This window comes from Saccopteryx bilineata, chromosome 2 (assembly GCF_036850765.1).
Source record: "Saccopteryx bilineata isolate mSacBil1 chromosome 2, mSacBil1_pri_phased_curated, whole genome shotgun sequence".
NCBI lineage: Eukaryota > Metazoa > Chordata > Mammalia > Chiroptera > Emballonuridae > Saccopteryx > Saccopteryx bilineata.
Genome location: NC_089491.1, coordinates 327,768,748 through 327,789,250, shown reverse-complemented (window position 1 = coordinate 327,789,250; position 20,503 = coordinate 327,768,748). Strand labels below are relative to the sequence as shown.

Here is a 20,503-nt window from a genome sequence, read left to right as displayed (position 1 = left end):
AAGTGAAGCCTTTCTTGTGCTTAAGCATGAACAAGAAATCATCGTAAATAAAAACAGAAGCTATTATAATTTACCAAAACATGCATGTGTTGAGGATAAATGATCATAATTAAAAGTCATAGAACCTTCTCTCCAAATCAACTCTGAAGCCACATGGAGGTGCTTGAACTGGCTTTCTTTATTATCTCAACAGAAATTAAAGATGTAATTATTCTGCTAAAAGGAAACAATAGAGGCTGCTTTCTAAAGAGGAACTATCCTCCTTTCAAAAGAGAATGAACTCTTTCATATCAATAGGGACTCGCTCAGGAAATGGTGAATTGGCATAGGGACTCCTTTATCTGTAGGTCAGCAACACTGTCAATCAGCCTGCGGAAGAATCTGAACTCCAGGGCGGTGACTGCTCCCAAGCACATTTTGGGGGCATTTCAAGTCTCTAGGTAACCTGCACAATTCTTCTGATTTCTAAAAACACTATACTTTCTGCTAAATGATGTAGAAAATGTGAGTGAGCTGTGAGTGATTCAATCAACTATGAGAAATGGATTCTCACTGAGCTGGGATAATGACCCAGATTATGAGATGGATGTAAAGTAAGCATCTTGCATCAGCAGAAAAAAAAAAAAAATCAGCCTGTGTGATACGTGAACTGTCCTTGATGAGAGGCTGGCTAGACTGAGTCTGGCGAGATGTAAATGTATAATGACATGTCCATTTTTGTGAGAGAATTTTATTCTTTTCTACACAATTACAATTTACCACCTTCTGATAAGGGTGTAAATGATTAACAGTATTTCCAACTTTATCGATCAGTAAAAAGTTCACCTGCTATGTATCAAATATATACATAAATCACTATACCATTATTAGTAAGGAAGTAGGAAGAGGCAGAAGACTTTTTATGCTGCAAACAACTTTTTAATTACCCATACAGAAAATTAATTTATATTAAGTAAACAGTTAAGCCCTCTTTTCTCAACTCGATTATAAAAGAAATACATGTTCAGTGTAGATAGCTAGAATGCATGGACAAATTAAGAGATTAAAATAAAAGGCACACGCAATCCCACTTTTCAGAAGTGACTCCTCTGAACACATTCTTTAAAAAAGACACATGTGCAAAGCAAAAACTAAAAAGAAATAAATAAAGACTACATCAAACACAGTGGCTTTGGAACCAGCATTTTTTATATTCACATAAGAATTGAAAACCCTAACAGCTTTATGCCTTGTGTTATCACCCACGTCACTGAAACAAATGAATCAGAGGTGGCCTTCAGAAGTCTTAGGAAACAGTGTGGGGAGTCAAGACTCAGGGTCAGGTTTCCAGTCTCCTGCTGTCTTTGTACAACCTAGACATAGAAGGGCAAGATGATGGACAAGAGCATGCACGTGGCCTTAAAATGTAAACAGGGCAGGCATACAACTGCCCATTACTGGCAGAGATGTGTGCACGAAATGGGCAGGGACAAACTGGCCAGGGAGGAGAAGCCAGGAGTCAAAAACGTGCCCAGACGAGCATAGAAATAGGGCTGTGTAACCAAGGAGGGCACTCAGATCAGTCTGAGTTGCCTGCTTAGAAATCTTCCAAGTGCACTTTCCTTTTACAAATAAACCGCTGCCTGCTTGCTATTTGTGCCTCAGTTTCTCTCTGAAATCCTTCTCTTGAGAAGACAAGAGCCGAGGACCCCAGAATAATACTGCAGAACTGGTGACAACATCACTTCTCCATTTCTTTTGTTGTAAAATGAAGACACTATCTGCTTCTCAGCTTGAGTCATTCATGCCACAAACACTTGCTGAGCACCTACTGTGTGCTTTACCCTGAAAAAGTAAGATGAGGAGGAGAATGTGAACCTGCTATGTCTCTACGCCATAGGCAGCAAAGGGGAGAGCCCCGTGGCTTTAAATAATATCCTCCTTGAATTCTGTGTATGTACAAGACACTATTCTGAATGCTGTGCATACACCGAGGCATTGAATGAGGCAGGTACTAATACTAGCCATTTTACAGATGAGGAAACAGAAGAGAAGTGTGGGCTATGGAGCCCATCTCTGAAGGCAAACAGATTGTCATACCCCAGAGCTTGAACCTCATCAGACAAACCAGTGAAAGAATCCCCACTAAATCCTGCTTAGAATATGGCCAGGTCCATAATGTTCTTCTCACTGTGAACTCCCTATGAAGTCACGTTGTGATGTTGATTATTCCTGTCTTCTTGGAACCCTCTTCCATTTCTGTAAAACTGTGAGAGTCTGTAAAACCTCCCCCTTCTCATACCTCTCTCTTTGGGTCTTTTTAAAAAATTATTATTAGTTCCTCTTCCTTTAGTTTACTAACATGTTGACGTTAATCTTGCCTAACATTCCTTAATGCAAAATAGTTCAATACCTAAACATTTAAGTCACTGCCAATCAAAACATGGTATAAATTTTATTACCCAGAATTTTGAATAAGACAAGGATATCAGTTAAATGAGAATTAATTCATGGGGCTCTAAGAATTATCTCATCATATTTCTAGTTCATTTTTTTTTCTTCAAATTAGAACAGAAAGTTTATTCAGGAAATCATAAAGGTAGAAGTGAGCTGTAGAAGAAGTGGGCCTAGGGAACAAGTTACAACAAAGGAAGGGCCCTTGAGGTTAGGAGGGAGAGAAAGAGATATGCATGCTGAGAGACAAAGGAAGGAGGGGAGGTTGGGTGTGCTCTGTAGAGAGAGCCAACACATTCTCAGTTCTGTGTCCAATGGCAGGAAGAGCATCTCAAGGGCTGGACCTCAGCCCTTTCTCTCTCACTACAGGTTAGCACAGCTACTCTCATTGCCTGGAACAAACTTTCACCTGTTGGCTTATTCAGTGCCTACTCATGCTTTATCTCAACTTAGAGTCCTCTTCTAAGGGAAGCCTTCCCTGAACCCCTGAAACTATGAAGGGGCCCCTAGACCTTGTGTCACCACAATCTACCATGAAGCATTTATCTCTCTTTGTCACCATTGTTGTTGGCATGCTTCCATCCTTCATCGCACCCTGGAGTCTACAACAGTGTCTGGCTCAGGTTTCAAATCCGGTATGTATTAGCTAATTAAACGAAGTAATCTCAAATCTTTAAACTTTCCTTAGTCAAAGACTATATAATAACATTCAGATAGAAGAAAAGCCAGGAAGTGATGAGAAGCTGAATCTTACATATTCTAAAACCTATTAACTGACCCTAAAATTTTTCTCAGGGATACAGTATATGAAAGCACTATACATATAAGTGCAACTGGTCTTCAAGAACAAACTTTTGGCTTTTGGGAAAAGTAAAACTACATGTCATCTGTGGAAAATGTGCTGTAGGCAGCTCACTCTTCCTAGAGATGCTCATGAAATATGAAGACAGGAAGCACATTTGAAAATACAGGTCACTTCATAAGAACTTGTTCTGAATATAAGAAGAACTGAGTCACTTATTTTTCATCTTTTTGCTCTTTGAAACTCTTTGGTGGAAAGAGTCAGAATGGAAAGAAAACATAGGAAGCTAACTAAAACTAAGCCTTGTAGTCAGTCTTTACTGAGTCATAAAATAGGAAGGTAACACAGGTCATCTTAAAATCATTGCAATGGTATTTTGCCTAGAAGCTAAAAACATTCAAATGAACTTTGTGTGACAACATTAACTGTGAAATATTCTTATATTTTTAAAAAACCATCAAATATTCCTTTCACTTTTGCTGAAATATGTAGTTCACAAACTAAAGCACACCAGAGAAAAGAATAGTGAGATTAAAAAAGTTCCAGACAAGAACAATATACGTAGACATGAAACCCAGAACTGTGAGCATAGACAGAGGAAAAGCAGACACATTTCTCAGTTTGAACTGCAAGAACTTGTCCCAATTCCTTCAAGACTTAGTAGATGCTACTCGAAGAGTAGCTGGACTATAGAATTTTAACTTTACTAATGGCAGAATACTCACTTGTATGTAATTTTACCATTGGATAAATTTAGCTATGGTAATTTAATTAGGATGCTATTCTACAGCTGCATCCTTTATTTGTTTTTAATTCTATACTAAATGACAGTTGCGGAGAAATACATTCTGATATTCAGATCATGTAAGTGAACTCTGTTCAGCCTCTACAATGAGGCATACTCTAGTGATCATGTTTTAGCATTGGAAATATTTGCCCAGAACATAAATCTTAGCTAAACTCTTAAAAAATATACAGATGACAGGAAATACCTGTCCATACTATGCATTCAAGTAAGTCAACGCCTTCTAAATCCTTTTGTGAGATTATCATCTACGCCCAGACTTGTGCAATCTGTTTGGGCTCAAGTTAAAGACACTGTCTAATTATAATCACTTAGAGTTGCAATGAACTTGTTCAGAGAGCTTTCCTACAACATGTATTTGATCCATGAGCAATTAAAGAGGGCATTAACAAAAAGTTTTAACAAATCACAAAACAGAAATACAGAGCAGTTCAGGAGAGTGGTGAGTCTGTGCATCAGTGGTGTCTTCAGAGTCTGATTCTGAGTGCCCTCTGCTCTGATCAACTCTTTGCAATGTCTTCTCCTTGTGACTCAGCCAAGCAGAGACTCGATATTTTCACTGGTGAAAATCCAAAGCCATAGCTCTTATCCAACTACCTTGCCTTTCTCAGCTAAAACTAACCTAAGTAAGTTGAAAACCTTTTGCTTCAATATACTTAAGAATAATTAACTTAATACACACAGCATACAATAAATAAATGGTGAACGTCGCCTGCCTCCTTTGGCTTTCCACAGTCCCATCCTCACAGGTAACTATCTCCAACGGCTGGTGTGTGTCTTCCCAGGCCTTTCGTCAATGTTCACATAGTTTTTTATTTTTTTACAGAAATGAGATGCTTCTATACAAAGAGTTCTGGACTTGCTTTTTCACTCTTAAATCGGAAATGATAAATGAACAATGTGTTAAATATAAGTAGTTATAAATTGAAGAAGAAAATCATATGTTAAAAATGTGATCTTGATTCTAGAAGCAAAAAAAGCCAGAAATATGCCACTGTTCTACCTGGATTCAGATTTGCTTTCTGAGTTATAGTTGGCCCACCTTCTCCTAGGTTAAGAGAAATAAAATATCACCCCTAACTATGTCTGAACATAAGTGCCAAACATAGAACCACACTGTACACAACTTTATATTATAGCTCTTCAGTTTGTTGTAAGAAGTGTCTTCAACAAGATAAACTGTTATGCATGAAACTAGGATTAAGTGTAATCAAACTACAATTTACCTCAGCTATTCATTAATTAGTTAAATTTAAAAATCTTAAAATTAATTTACTTTGAAATTTTATCCAGGCAGTGCTTTTCATTTTCTAGGTGGAATAATAAACATAGAGACTGAAGATACCATCAACCTTTAACTACCTGTATTAAAAATAAATACTTCTTTATATACTTATTGGCAAGGAGATACTATGTAGACAGGAAATTCTACTCAAGGTAACAGAATCAATTTAGTATTTAAAACCTCTGTCCTTCAAGGGTATTCAGCCAACTGTCTAATAGTGACATCTGCATGGCCTTTCTTACTTGTATCCAATGCAACTTTTTACCTAAAAAATTTAAAGGTATCTAGGTTTTAAGAACTTGAGAACATATCAATAAAAAATTTCAATTTAAAGTTGCTGTGAAGTTCAGTGAAAAAAACCCCAGAATGTTTTCAAAAGCCAAGGGAATAAAGACTACATTTCAATAGTGACACTTCTAAGCGTGAGGCAGTGGAAGTCCATCTGTTTCTGATGATCCTCATTGCTTGAAGTTGCGGCAGTCTGACTCCACAAACGTAAGGAAGATCTGAATGTCTCATATGATAATCAGAGTTATGTGTTCAAGAAAGTAAAAAAAAGATCAAGTAACTTAGTTTTTATTTTCAGTGAACTCTCTTTCTTTAGACATTGTCAGAGAAAATTTTAGGTTACTAGAAAGAAGAAAATTCACTTTCTGAAACCCTTAAATGAAATGAAGTTAGTAAGGAAAGAACTGGATTTTGGTGCTGACGTTCCCAGATTGACCGACCAATCACTTTTCTGTCTCAGCGTGACTAACACGCCTTGCTCTCCATCCTATAATAACTTTAAAAATGGCCTGTCTATAGTATTTACCAACCTTGTCATTTCTCAGCAATTTATAGCATACATCCTAAATAGAGAAGTTGTTTTTAACCTATGTAAAAATAACAGAACTCAAAAAGTAAATTCTCTTCCAGCCTCTATTTCTCCACCCATCTGGTAGCCAGCAGAAATTTTTCCATCATTTCTTCAATGTTGTAACTGTTTCATAAACAACCTTAAGTGATTTCATTTCAATAATATTCTGTGTGTGTGTGTGTGTGTGTGTGTGTGATAGAGAGATAGAGATAGATAGGAAGGGAGAGAGATGAGAAGCATCAACTTGTAGTTGTGGCACGTTAGCTGTTCATTGATTGCTTTCCCATATGTGCCTTGATCAGGGGAAGCTACAGCTGAGCCTGTGATCCCTTGCAAAAGTCAGCAATCTTGGGATTTAAGCCAGTGACCATGGGGTCATGTCTATGATTCCACGTTCAAGCTGGCGACCCTGCACTCAAGCTGGTGAGCCTGCGCTCAAGCTGGAGGAGACTGCACTCAAGTCAATAACCTTGGAATTACAAACCTGGGTTCTCAGTGTCCCAGGCTGACACTGAGCCACCACCTGGGCACCATCACCTGGTCAGGCTCAATAATATTCTTAAAAGATGTTGGTAAAGCAATGAGCTCTCCTAAAGACAAATGTTATAATGTTCTTAGTAATTTTTCATAGAATTCTGTACGCACAAACATTCATAGCAAGTCCTCTCTTCTGAGACTGCAGCTAATCTGACACATTTACAGGATAACAATACATGAAAGAACAGAAAATCACAATTCAACAAGATAAACTGTTATGCATGAAACTAGGATTAAGTGTAATCAAACTACAATTTACCTCAGCTATTCGTCAATTAGTTAAATTTAAAAATCTTAAAATTAATTTACTTTGAAATTTTATCCAGGCAGTGCTTTTCATTTTCTAGGTGGAATAATAAACATAGAGACCGAAGATACCATCAACCTTTAATTACCTGTATTAAAAATAAAAAAGAGAAGCCCTGGCCTGTTGGCTCTGTGGTAGAGCCTCGGCCTGGTGTGTGGAAGTCCTGTGTTCAATTCCTGGCCAGGGCACACAGGAGAACCACCCATCTACTTCTCCACCTCTCCCCCTCTCCTTTCTCTCTATTTCTCTCTTCCCCTTCAGCAGCCAACACTCCACTGGAGCAAAGTTGGCCTAGGTGCTGAGGATGGCTCCATGGCCTCTGCCTCAGGTGCTAGAATGGCTCCAGTTGCAACAGAGCAATGCCCCAGATGAGCAGAGCATTGCCCCCTGGTGGGCATGCCGGGTGGAACCTGGTTGGGTGCATGCAGGAGTCTGTCTGACTGCCTCCCTGCTTCTCACTTCAGAAAAATACCAAAAAAAAAAAAAAAAAAAAAAAAGAAAGAGAGAGAGAATAAATTTTATAGTAAATAATCCACATTTTAAGTGCTTGGCTTTGGTGTAATTTTCTTGGGAGAGATGCATTCATTTGGATAAAGATTGATTTGTTTTCTTTTTGATGCTCTAGGAATTCAGACAAAGTAATAATCTGTAGGCAGTTTGAACTCAGCAGTTGAAAAATGTCCTCATCTGAAACATCCTCTTTTGAGCCCTACCACACCTCCCCCATGATGAAAAATGATATTTTTTAATGACTCTATATCCTTTTGATCCCCGAAAGGAGCTGATGCCAACAGTCCTCAAGTTATAAACAACTTGATTGTAAAGCAAAGAATTGGGGACCATCTGAGATTTTGCTCCCCAGCATATGTCCTCATTTTGGCTCAAATAAACTCTTACAAAACTCTCCACAGTTTTGAATGTTTCTTATACTGACATCTAATTAGCATAGTCAGCAGGATTTCAAAGAAGCCCACCCAGAAGCACCCAGCAGCCTTGGACCTGGCGCTAGGTACAAGCAGGGGTCCACTGTGCCCCACCGGCTCCTGCTTCACATTGGGTAAACTGGGGTGAGTTTCATTGAAATTTTGGGCCTCCTTGCAGCAGATCACGACTTTATTTGGACTAGTCTCGGAAATTCCTCAAGGTGAATAAGGGTTGAGATAACCCAGAGAAAACAAACAAACAACAAAATGGGTTGTTGCTTTTAATTTTGGCTTTTTAATTGGATTGCTCACTGTGAGCCTGAACAAAATCTTTGCTGGTTAAATGAGACACTGAACCCTTTTAGCTCTGAAAGAGAAAGAACACTTGCTTCATCAGCCTGAGAAGCCAATGGGGTTTTGGCAGTTGTCTCAGACCCCCGTTCTGCAGGGGTGAGGGTGGTTACCAGGAACGTCGAGTGCAGTAACACTGCTGATCCTGGAGAAGCCAGCGGGAGCCCCAGGGAGAAGGACAGGGTGCCCTGGAATGAGTTCCCCGAGAGGGACCCATGCCTTGGAAAGCTTCCATGTGCCAGGTAACTGCAGATCTCAAAATTAGCATGGGAAATCATGCTTCCGAGGCCTACAAGCCCACCAGTCAGCCTCCCATTAATGCCTGAATGGCCAAGAAGACTATTATTTGACACTTCTAAATTAAGTTCTGTGCACACAATTAGAAAAAGCTAGCAGTAAAATTAGACATAAAGACTAGAAGACATATTTCATTGGTCTCTAGAAGCTTCAAAAAAAGGATTTCAAGAAATAGAACAACCTATGATATCATTTAGGTGACAACCTGATTCTTTTAGGTATTAAAAATAGCTTTTCTTATTTTAAAAGGAGTAAGGTCATTTGGAACTTGAGTTGTCAAAGACAGACACAAACTGTAAAAAGCCTTCAAAACAAAATTTGAATTCAACTGTTCTCTGTGTCTGTTTGGGTATGTCTATACTGTATATATGTATTATAAATATGAGATAATTTTCTACCTCCAGATGGCATAACATTAATTTAAAGGCAAACGCTTGAAAAAATTGAGTGTTCTATAATTCTCAGAAAAATAGAAATGAACTAAAATATTTTTCAAGTTCAGGTGATCTAAGATTAACCCTTAGTAAATGAAAGCTAGCTTAAGTCATTGAGAAAAAAATAAACAAATAACTATGCATTCTTTATACATAGACTCTTCCATAAGGGTCTATGCATAGACCTTCTGGCTTCTCTACAGCTGCCATGTAAATGCACAATCTATTAAAAGGAAGAGCTCTGTGGCTTCCTCTATGGTAACAGGAAACACACTGTGGAATATTCATTGGTAAGTGTTGTCTTTTCATGACCTGATGAGGCTCACCCAGCTGCTTAAAGACCCTGGTCTGCTGGAAAACACACAACACAACACTCCATCAATCAATGCAGGCATAGTCACCTAGCTGGTGGCTCTCTCCCTCCCTAGACCATAGGTCCTCTGTTTTCTGATTCTAAGTTTCAGGAGAAAGGAGGATACATTAAAGCTTGTCTTTAACATTTTACTCATACCTGGTGAATTTCTGAGTTCCGTCTTGAAAGATTTATTGTCTAGAGCAGGGGTCTCAAACTCGCGGCCCGCGGGATGCGGCCCACTGAACAATTTTGTGCGGCCCGCAGACTAATCCACGAAGTTCAAAATATTTTGGATAAAATTAAGTAAGCCTAGGGGCCTACTTGTATTTTTCATTTCTCTAGCATCCTAGCTAGATATTAGCTTAGTTAACAGCAGTTGTGATGCGAACTACAGTTTCTGGTCGTTTTGTGACACTGAGTAAACTGCATGTACGATTGTGCTTGTTGTACTGATTTTTTTTTGTTTTCAACTGCAGTGAGAAAAGTGTTGCGTAACAGTGGCCTTTTGTAGACCTAGTGCGGCCCGCCTAATGGCTGTGATCTTGCTCTGCGGCCCACATGCTGAGTTGAGTTTGAAACCCCTGGTCTAGAGGGAAATAACCTGCTTTCAGTTCTACCTCTAATCTAAAAAGTTAGTTGTAAAAAAACTAAACCAGGATGATTTTAATCCTATGAACATGTCTCTATGTGTCAAGTTTTCTACATGAGTTATATATATATTACTTTTCATCCACAGCTGAAACTATCCAAACAGCAACAGAGTGTGAACTTTTAAAATATGGCTTGTGATATTCTTAGCAGTTAAAGATCAAAAATATAAATGTAGCTTGACCAGGCGGTTGCACAGTGGATAGAGAGTTGACCTGGGACGCTGAGGACCCAGGTTTGAAACCTCAAATACGCCAGCTGGAGCGCAGGCTCAACCAGCTTGAGCACAGGGTTACTGGCTTGATAGTGGGATCATAAATATGACCCCATAGTCACTGGTTTGAGCCCAGAGGTTGCCGGCTTGAGCAAGGGATCACTGTGCAGCTGGAGTCTCCCCAGCTGCCTCATCAAGGCATGTTTGAGAAAGCAATCAACGAACAACTAAGGTGCCACAAGTTGATGCTTGTCATCTCTCTCCCTTCCTGGCTGTCTCTCTGTTTCTCTCTCTCTGGCTAACCCCCTCCCCCATATATATATAAAATATATATCATATATATCACCAGCAAAAACATGGACAAATTTAATTCTCATGAAAAACTTCTTGGAAAAAAGTTTATACTGGAAGCAGCATTCCCAAACTCTACTAGTGATACCCAAATAAATCTTTTAAAAAGATAACGTATATTAAATAGTGCCCAAATAGTGACATCAGTAGATATTTTCCAGAAGAACCAGAGGGCTGTCCATCGTGATGTTATCTTCCAAGGTTATAAACACGCTCAAGCTTTCAGAGTTTTTCCTAACACATTTTTCACAATTATCAGGGCACAAAAATGAGCGGTAACTTTTATAAAAGATTTTATAATGTTTTGATTTTGGAAGAGAAGAAAGACAAAATGGGTTACAGCTGTCAGATATAAAGTTACAAAGCATAAAAATGTGTTAAAATATAACAATATAATACTTTATTATATTAGTTAACAAACTTACAACCTGGAGTATAAAAAATTAATCATCCACTTTTTAATACTAGTTATTCATGTCTATCATTTTTATTCAGTTAACCATTATGTCAAGTAATATTGATTTATCATAAAGCCTTCAAAACCTTAATTCAAACCCTGTTGTTTGGTGTAATTGAAGAAATTAAGTGATCAGAAAACTATAAATTAAAAATGAGATTCTAAATTTTGTCAATCAAATTGACCAAATTAAAAAATAGTATTAAGAAAATGTGAGAAAATGAATAAATTAACAAAATTTTCTGAAATTAATTTGGCTACACAAATTCTTTTTTTTTTGAGAGAGAGAAAGAGAAGGGAGAAGCGGGAGGCATCAGCTTGTAGTAGTTGCTTCCCATGTGTGCCTTGACCAGGCAAGCCCAGGGTTTCAAACGGGTGACCTCAGCGTTCCAGGTCGACGCTTTTTTTTATCCACTGTGCCACCACAGGTCAGGCTTGGCTACATCTATTCTTATAAACATTTAAGCCCTTTGATGTAATAACGCTTTTTATTAAAGTCCATTTTTCTTAAAAAACAAATATGTCAAGTAACTACAGTTTGAAGATGTTTATTTTACTGGGTATGTAGTAGCAAACTATTTAAAATAATAATTTATTTTAAATAATTAAAAGTGGCGTAGAGATATGGGTAATTTTTGCTTTTATATATTTTTCAGGATTTGAAATATTAAAAATAAAAAACAAGTATTCCTTAGATATACAGTTATAATTATAAATGTATAAATTAAGGGCAGGTTCTCCCATATAAGATTACACAGATCTATCTCATACTTATCTGCCAGTAATGCACTGTATAGATATGCCTTAATTATCATAGTTCATTTTTTTTTCTCTGATGAATACCTTGATTATTTCCCATGTTGTATAAAATGAGTTAAAACTCATTTTATAAATGGCTAATAGAAATTAAAATCTTGATTTCAGTGACAATTAAACAAAACAAATTAAAACAAAATGCCATTTTTAAAAGTATCAAAGTAAAGATTTAAAAAATGCCAATTATCAATTCTGGCTAGCATTCAGTGGGTTTGTCCCTTATAGTATATAGCAGTATAACCTCTCTGTAAGACAATTAGGCAACATCAAAAATTTTGAAAGCTTTTAAATTTTTTCTACTCAGTAATTGTATATCAAATATTTGCTAATAAAGAAATGACAATATTACAAAAAAGGCTTATATAAATCTATTTTATAGTAGCTTTTATATCAAAAAGTAATGAATGGTTAAAAATAAAACATGATAATCAACACGAATCATCACTGAAATGCTGAAATGCTGAAAAATAATTTCTAGAGTAATTTGGATGTATAACGCTGTGTATGAAATAGGCAAACATAATATAATAAAAATTGGCTTGAAAGTAATATACCAATTTGTTTAGTGGATATCCTTAGAAGTAGTTAAGTATAATTTTTATAGTCTTCTTTGTGCTTGACTGTATTTTCTACTCAAATATTTACTACTTTTAAAGGAAGAATAAAAAAACATAAGATGCATGCTTATTTACAAAAGCCATACTGCTGTTCCCTTTCATCTGTAAAATAAAGTTCAAATTGGCTAGGTTCATGTTAAAGCACTTCTAATCTGCTTCCGTCTTGTCAACCCAATCTTATTGCTAATGAGCTCCAACTCCACCGCTCAGCACTGTCCCAGACGGTTGCCAGGAACGTTCTGGGCCAGCTAGACACCGCCCAGGCTCTTCCGACCAGGCCTGGAGCTTCTCTCCCCTCGGATTTCCGGTCATGGTTTCTGGCTGTAACCATTTTATGCCAACTTCAGATAGTCATGATGCTCTAAGCAAGTCTGACATTCTACAAAACCATTTTAGACCCTGATTCCAATGAATGCAGCAAATATTGGTAGGATTTCTGCTCTTAGAGGGGTCTTCCTTCTGTATCAATATTTGTTCAATGAATAAAAAAAACCACCATTATGATCATAACTGCAACCAACATTTCTTGAGAGTTTTCTGTTTATAAGAAGGCACTCTTCCAATTTCATTCATCTCACTTAACAGCTAGAATAATCCTCCATTTCAAAGATGAAAAAAGTGAGCGTCAGGTAGTCTATGCATATTTCCCAAGAAAATACAGCCACTGTGGGCGTGGGATTCAAATCCAGCTCTATCTGATACCCGTATCTCTACACTAACATATGTGCTTATAGAAAGTCCACTAGAAATCATATTGTACAAAACATATTTTTATTAATTAATCTAAATGAATATCAACATAGCTAAGTTAAAGAGATGTGTTATGTTACACAGTTTCCTTTTCTATATAAAAATAAATAAAAAGCCAATACAATTTTCTTCTTCAATTCATTATACAACAATATGCTTACCTGTATAGGACCATCCAATCTCTTCAACAAGTTTCCTCTGTTGTCTGTAGTATCCATAAGCCCAATCTATAACCAAGAAAAACCAATTGATCAATGTGTAGGAAAACATGTGTCTAAATTTTTTTTTAATATAAGATAACCAAATCTTATCACAAAAGGTTCCTGATCGCTCCTTTCCATGTCACCTCCCAATGTCTCTTGCCGACCCAACCACCACCATTATAGACTCCATTGTTCCTCTTTTTATAGATAGTATAAATTCTAGGGGTCGTATTTAAAGAAGGCTGAAGTTCAGACAGGGACAAAGCACATATTCTGAGTAAAGCAGGAGTAATTTAGAGGGGTTTATCTTAAAGAGAGATTGGGGTCAGAAAGGACAGCTTGCCTGATCAGTGCTGGCAGAGGGAATAGAGTCTAAACCTGGAACATCGAGGTCCCAGGTTTAAAACCCTCAGGTGGCCAGTTTAAGCACAGGCTCATCCAGCTTGGGCATAGGCTTGCCCTTGCCAACTTGAGCACTGGGTCACTGGCTTGAGTGTGGGATCATAGACATAATTTCATGGTCGTTGGCTGAAGCCCAAAGATTGCTGGTTTGAAGCCCAAGGTCACTGGCTTGAGCCCAAGGTCACTGGCTTAAGCAAGGGGTCACTACTTCAGCTTGAGCTCTCCCACACAAGACAGATTATGAGAAACAATCAATGAACAACGAAAGTGACACAACTATGAGTACATGCTTCTTATCTCTCTCCCTTCCTGTCTTTCTTATTTCTCTTGTCTTCTCTTCATATTTTTCTTACCATTCCCTACGACTAATATTTACAATCCTATTGATTAGCAATACTTCTGGGTTTCCAAAAACCCAAGTCTTATTTGTAAATGTCTCTAAGATACCCAGAGGTTTTCCTGTTTTCAAAGTTTGATTCTTTTACAACAAAAAAGTAAATTAGATGCCTTGAGAAAGTGGGGATTTAAATATATGTATTTTGGCTGGGAAAAAGGTTATTTTAGACAGTGTAGGTAAATCTGTCCCTTGAAGAACACAGATACTTGAGCCTGGTAAAACTGTGGAAAGCTTAGTGCTTCCTAAAAGCTTTGAAAGCCTCATGTCTAGAGAGAGAAGCTCTAGATTTGGAATGTGGGGAAAGATATAGAAAGGAAAGTGGGTAGAAGCCTGTGAAATTGTGATTTATAATAAGAAATATATATTTGGTCTTCATCCCTGTCTCTGGCACAGAGCTCCTAAAACCTTGGAATTTCTTGAGTGTAGAGAGCTACAAACATGTGTCTTATGTTATGTTAATGAGGTGACTCTTGGACACCCACCAACTGATGGGGTGGTCATGGGTACTACCTGGTGATGAGAGGGTTGGAACTTTCGGACACCTTCTCACCAAGCCTCTGGGGAGAGAAGAGGAGCTTGAAGCTGAACCAACTGCCAATGGTCAATGACTTAATCAAACATACCTATGTAATGAAACCACCATAAAAACTCAAAAGAAGAGGGTTTGGAGGACTTCCAGGTTGGAGATGATCCCAGTTGGTGAACACATGGTGATTTGGGGAGAGTGGCATAGGTAGAGAAGGCATGGAAGCTTTGAGCCCTTTCCCCATACCTGAACTATGCAACTCTGCCATCTGCCTGTTCCTGGGTCATATGCTTACATAATAAACTAGTGATCTAGTTAGTAAAAAGTTTCTCTAAGTTTCGTGAGCCACTTGAGCAAATCAATAAAACCCAAGGAGTGGATAGTTGGAGCCTCTAATCTACAGCCCGCTGGTCAGGGGCATAGGTGAAAACATGGATTTAGTGACTGGTGTTTGAAGGGGTGAGGACAATCTTGTAGGACTAAGCCTATAGGATCTGATGCTGTCCTATTTAGATGGTGTCAGATTTGAGTCAAATTTAAGACACCTATCTCATTGGTGTCCAAGAATTTTTGATGTAGGAACCCCCTTATTCCACACGTATAAATAGGTAACTTTTAAAACCAAAGTCTCACTCTGCATAGTTCAAAATTTTGCCATGCCTGCACCCAGGAAATCAGGATTGTTTGACTCATCTTTCTTCTTGTACCATTGTTCTTTACACTCAGAGGAGCAAAAATTATCAGATTTGTATAAGATCATGAAAGATTTTGAATATACAAAGCAATTCTGAGAAAAAAGAACAAAGCCAGAGGTATCATACTACCTGACTTCAAATTGTACTATAGAGCTACAATAATCAAAACAGCATGGTACTGTCAGAAAAACAGACACACAGAGCAATGGAACAGAATGGGGAGCCCAGAAATAAAACCGCATATATGTGAGCGAATAATTTTTGACAAAGGAGCCAAAAACACATAATGGAGAAAAGAAACCCTCTTCAATAAATGGTGCTGGGCAAATTGGAAAGGTATATGTAAATAAATAAATAAATAAATAAATAAATAAATAAATCTAAGTTACAGTTTGTTTCCATATATGAAAATTAATTCAAAATGAATCAAAGACCTAAATATAAAATCTGAAAATATAAATTACATAGAAGAAAACATTGACACTAAACATATGAACCTTGGTCATAGAAAGCATTTCATAAATTTGACTCCAAAGGTAAGAAAAGTAAAGGCAAAAATAAATTAATGAACTATATCAAGCTAAAAAAGCTTCTGCACAGCAAAAGAAACTGATAACAAAACAAAAAGGCAACCTTCCAAATGTGAGATGAAATTTACAAACAGCAACTTCTACAAGTGGTTAATATCCAAAATATAAAAAGAACTCATACAACTCAATACCAAACAATGTAATTAAAAATTGGGCAGACAACCTGAATAGATACCTCTTCCAAGAAGACATACAAATGACCAACAGATATATGAAAGAATATCCAACTTTACTAGCTATTAGGGAAACGCAAATCAAAACTGTTAGCTAGGCCGTTAGCTAGTTATTAAGTGAAAAAATCGTAGTCAGAAGAAGGAGTCAAATATTAAAGTTTAATAAACATCCTATTGAGCTCAAATTGCTAGAAGGCTAGAAACAGTCACAGGCCCAATTGCACATTTCAGGAATCCATTGTGTCCTTAGGATCCATTGTGCCTCAGGCCTCAGGACTCAGGTTTGGGAGGAATCTCCCCAAGGCACTGCTGGCCAGGTGCTGGCAGGGGAGGTGTTTCTATGATTGCACTATAAGCACTGCACAGGAAGCCAGAATGGTGATCACAGAGGCTTGTCAGTCCAGCCAAGAAGAGGATCTGATTGGTCACTGGGAGGAATCAATGCAAGCCCACAACATTTTAAAGAAACTGATTGGTTTGTTTAAGTAAAGCTATTCCTTCTCAGCTTGAAAATATATGCTGGCAGCAAGACAGTCTCCTAAGTAAAAGCTTTGATCAGCGCCTGGACTGAACTGAGTTTTGATATTGGCTAAATCGGTGCAGAATTTGCGGACTTTGGTTTTTATACTGGACTTAATGAAGATAAGTCTGAACTTTTTTTTTCTTGGCAAACAGGGAGATAATACATTGGGAACCTGTGAACAACTTTCTATATAAACTCTGAATAAACTTTACTACAATAGCCTGAGCTGCTCCAAGTGTGGGTTTTATAAGATGCTTTTTATACTACACCATACATGAACCCCACCAGAACCAGCTTCAGAATCAATTCAAAACTATAATGAGATATCACTGCACACCTTTTCGAATGGCAATTATCAACGAGACAAGTAATAACAATTGTTGGAGAAATTGTAAGGGAAAGGCATTCCACGCTGATGAAAATATAGACATCCACCATGGAAAACAGTTTGGTGGTTCCTCAAAAAATTAAAAATATAGTTACCATACGACCCAGTGAGCCCTCTTCTTAGTATCTACATAAAAAATGGAAAACATTTATTTGCAAAGACACCTACACCCCCATGTTCACTGCAGCATCAACATTCACTGTGGCCAAGACATGGAAAGTGTCATTAGATAGAAGGCTGGATGAAAAAGATGTAGTACATATATGCTATGAAATACTACTCAGCCATAAGAAAATATGAAATACTGTTATTTGTGACAACATGGATGGACCTTGAGAATATTATGCTAAGTGAAATAAATCAGTCAAAAAAAGTTTACAACCATATGATTTGACTATACGTGGGATATAAAACTGAAACACATAGACATTGGCAACAGCATGGTGTTTACCAGAGGGAAGGGGATGAGGATGGGAAGGTAAAGGAGGCCAAATATATGGTGACAGAAGATGGTCTGACACTCAGTGGTGGGCACACAATGCAACATACAGATCATGTATCATAGAGATGTACCCTGAAAACTATATGATCCTCGTGACCAATGTCACTCCAATAAATTTAATTTAAAAATACTTATAGTATGGTGACCAAAATGGCCTTAAAGTTCCTCTCAGATTGAATAAACTTTGGCCTGACCTCTTTCAGACTCTACTAGAGTTTAAAACACTTGTAAGTGTAAATTCTCCCTCTGTTCCTTTGAGATGTAAATCATTCTTCACAGGGCAGTTTTACAACCAGAAATGTATTCTGAAGGACGTGGGAATCATCTCTTTGAAATGTAACCATCAAAGTAGATAGCACCCTCATCTCCCTGTTTCTGTAAGAGGGTAAAAGCCTAACTTCACTGGGGTGCCTGCTTCAAGTTGTGAAAACTATCCCCTTGCTGTAAGGTTATACATTAATTTTTTCCTTTAGATATCGCCAATTAGGAAACACAGATGGTCTATGATTTCCCCCTTAATACCTGGCAGTACTTTCCCATTGTGGCTCAGTCCAACCGTTAAAAACCTTATTGTCTGTCTCTGCTTTAGTGCAGTTGACTTCAGACTTAATTCTGGCTTCTCTTCCAGCTGCAATAGACTTGAATAAAGTATTCCTTGCTGTTTAACCTTGTCTGGGACAATTTTGTTTTGGTAACAGGTATACCACATTTTATTTATCCATTCATCAACTGATGGATACTTAGGTTGTTTCTTCTTTTTGCTATTATGAATAACATTGATACTAATATCCATGCACAGGCATATATTTGTTTTTCTACTTAAAAATTAAATGTTAGGTTCTTGCTTCATTTTTCAAATAGAGTTGGCCCATAGTATGGTGGTCATGTATGGTTAAATTCTGGAACCAAGGGTTTCTTCATGGTCAGAAAATATATCCAATTAAACGTTAGAAAGGGCCTCGGCCCTGGCCGGTTGGCTCAGCGGTAGAGCGTCGGCCTAGCGTGCGGAGGACCCGGGTTCGATTCCCGGCCAGGGCACACAGGAGACGCGCCCATTTGCTTCTCCACCCCTCCGCTGCGCTTTCCTCTCTGTCTCTCTCTTCCCCTCCCGCAGCCAAGGCTCCATTGGAGCGGAGATGGCCCGGGCGCTGGGGATGGCTCTGTGGCCTCTGCCTCAGGCGCTGGAGTGGCTCTGGTCGCAATATGGCGACGCCCAGGATGGGCAGAGCATTGCCCCCTGGTGGGCAGAGCGTCGCCCCTGGTGGGCGTGCCGGGTGGATCCCGGTCGGGCGCATGCGGGAGTCTGTCTGACTGTCTCTCCCCGTTTCCAGCTTCAGAAAAATGAAAAAATGAAAGAAAAAAAAAAAAAAAAGAAAGGGCCTCAGTGGTCATTTGACTCATATCTTAACAGTCTACAAAAAAATATTCCTATTTTAGAGATAAGGTAATTTATGTCAAGTAAATATAGGTGGATTGTATTGGTAGTGACAAAAATGGAAATAGTAATGCATGGCTCTTGACTCCTTCTCCACTGAGCCTTCTCAGTATCAGGGATTCCTAACAATCCTGAGCTATTCTTAGTGTCTGAAGGCTCACTGCTTGAGCAGGAACCCTTATAGCATGTGTAATACCTTCAAGAAAAACAAAATAAAACAAAATTATATACCTAGACATTCATGAGCAGGAATTATTTAGATACATAAACTATTGAGACTTGATTGTATACCTGATTTGACCTATTATCAGTTAGAATTTTCCTCCCAAACTTTGCAGTCACCACAGGGAAAAGGGTTTTCATCACCTATTATATGTTTTAAATATAAATATTTTTTAAATGTAAGACTTTTTTTTTGTCCTATAAATTAATGATTTTAGATCAAATGCCCTACAAAACCTTATTATTTAGCAAGTATTACATTGCAATAAATAAAACAGTAAGTTCTTGTTTTAATGATTCAGTCTAAAAGATGACAACAAATATCAGCAAATGGTAGCTTTCCCTATAGGGCTCTAACACTACACAATGAACATTTGTCCTTGGTTTTTAATTGCTTACATTAAGAAAGCTTTTTTCAATTCAAGACTCCCAGGTGTTGGTAGCTCCCTTCAGTTCCTTTCTGTATTGTTCCCTTAATTGTTACTTCAAACAATCCGTTACACATTCATATGCTAATTTCACAGTCTTTGGGCGTGAGAGCGTACCCCACTTTGAAGATTCTACTTAGAGGGCTGATAGATGAGATGTGATAGCTCCAGTGAACAAGAAAAAAGAAGCAAGATTAATTCTTTTCATTGCATTATATACTTTGAAAACCAGTAAATCCTATATAAACTCTATCAAACAACTTAAATGTTTTGAAATCAATAAAAACTAGAAAATGGACTTTTTTCTGTTTCTGTGAATTTTAAATTCTTCAGTCTTTATATGTTTTTCTTGCCATTTAAAAGTATTTGCCATGTCTGTTTCGGTGTGCAGTGTTATACTAAGAAATAAATCTCAAGAATGAGTTGTACACATGATACACAAGAAAATATATATTAAAAAATATTTTTAAGGTTATTCTAAAATTTGTCCTAAAATAGTTTTCATAAAGTGGTTTTATAATCTGCTACAAAAATAGAGGTAAATTTGCTTTGTTTCATTTGAGATAACCTTTAAATATTTTGTTTCAACATATTCCATCTTATACTTCCCTTGAGCACTTAGATATATGTAAACATGCATATGTATATGTATTTATTTTTTTATATTCAAAGGTTTGATTACCACCATATGCACATGAAATATATAGATAAGTTTAGAATTTTTTGCTCACATTTTTACAATAAAATATCAGAGTGTACATTTCCTACTAAAAATACC

The 20,503-nt window shown here is 37.6% G+C and overlaps 1 protein-coding gene across 4 annotated transcripts in view; it reads right to left on the bottom strand.

Annotated features, from left to right (window-relative positions):
- Nucleotides 1–20,503, bottom strand: part of PTPRZ1 (protein tyrosine phosphatase receptor type Z1) — a 192,373-nt gene that overhangs the window by 112,818 nt on the left and 59,052 nt on the right. For all 4 annotated transcript variants that reach the window (XM_066262186.1, XM_066262187.1, XM_066262188.1 and 1 more), the window contains exon 2: nucleotides 13,403–13,468. In XM_066262186.1, the coding sequence (XP_066118283.1) occupies nucleotides 13,403–13,468 (66 nt within the window). The remainder of the gene's footprint in view (nucleotides 1–13,402; nucleotides 13,469–20,503) is intronic.